This window comes from Pygoscelis adeliae, unplaced genomic scaffold (assembly GCF_000699105.1).
Source record: "Pygoscelis adeliae isolate BGI_AS28 unplaced genomic scaffold, ASM69910v1 Scaffold114, whole genome shotgun sequence".
Classification (NCBI taxonomy): Eukaryota; Metazoa; Chordata; class Aves; order Sphenisciformes; family Spheniscidae; genus Pygoscelis; species Pygoscelis adeliae.
In genome coordinates this window covers 3,890,186-3,891,183 of record NW_008824587.1, presented here as the reverse complement: position 1 = coordinate 3,891,183, position 998 = coordinate 3,890,186, and the positions used below count along the sequence as shown (strand labels likewise).

Below are 998 nucleotides of genomic sequence, written 5' to 3'. Positions count from 1 at the left end.
CAGGGGCCAGGTCTATGTCCTGGGCAGGGAGTCCCCGCGGTCGCTGTACAACGAGGAGCTAGTGAGGTGAGTGGGGTTTGGGGGGCCAGGGTGGGTGGGGGTGGTGGCAGCGAGCATCCCATGCCATGCCATGCCATGCCATCCCATCCCATCCCATCCTGCTCCATCCCACTCCGTCCCGTCCCATCCCTCCCAATCCTGTCCCACTCCATCCCGTCCCATCCCATCCCATCCCGTCCTGTCCCATCCCTGGTAACACCAGGAACAGTGTCCTCCCAGCCAAGCGCCCGGCCAAAGCACGAGCCCTGTTTTCAAGTCAATATTATTTTTTTCCTCCGGCTTTCCCTTTTTCCTCACGTTGTTTTCTCTCTCGCTCGCTCCCCCCCCAGCCCTCCCTCAACCCCTTTCAATCTCTCTAAACACTTTATAAGCCATAAATACACACGAATGAGTTTAGATCAGTCGGAGTAAATGTCAAATTATCTTCTCTCTTTCTCTTCTCTGGCTTTTTCCCCCCCCTTCCCTCCTCCTCAAAATCAACAGCTCCTAATAATCCGTCCCAACCCTTCATTATGCTTCACGCTCTCACTTGGAGAGATTAAGTGAATAAAGTATAAAAAAAAAATTAAAAAAAAAAAAGAAGGAAGAAAAAAAAGGAGGGTGGAGGGGGGTGGGACGGAGGAAAAAGAGAGAGGGAGAGAAAAGCAGGGGCACTTATTCTCCCTGCGTCTCCAACCATTTTCCTTTTCTTTTTGATTTCTACATCGCTGGTTTGAAAGCCTTTGAGTGACGGCGTCACAGGAACCCGAGAGAAAGCTGTGAGAGGCAGAGCTGTGTGGAAATGCCTCTGCACAGTAGGTAGAAAGTAACGTAATTATAGAGCAGGTCAGAACCACTCGAATGAGCAAAAATAAAAGCACAGAGGTTTTTCTGTAGCCCGTCAGGGGAGGTAAAATCATTGTAAACTCTTTCTTTTTTTTCTTTTTTTTTTTTTCTTT

The 998-nt window shown here is 49.0% G+C and overlaps 1 protein-coding gene across 1 annotated transcript in view; it reads left to right on the top strand.

The window, feature by feature from the left end:
• The window catches only part of ASS1 (argininosuccinate synthase 1), a 41,387-nt gene that overhangs the window by 24,774 nt on the left and 15,615 nt on the right, over positions 1–998 (top strand). Inside the window, exon 11 of the mRNA XM_009322184.1 lies at positions 4–61. Coding sequence (XP_009320459.1) covers positions 4–61 — 58 coding nt within the window. The remainder of the gene's footprint in view (positions 1–3; positions 62–998) is intronic.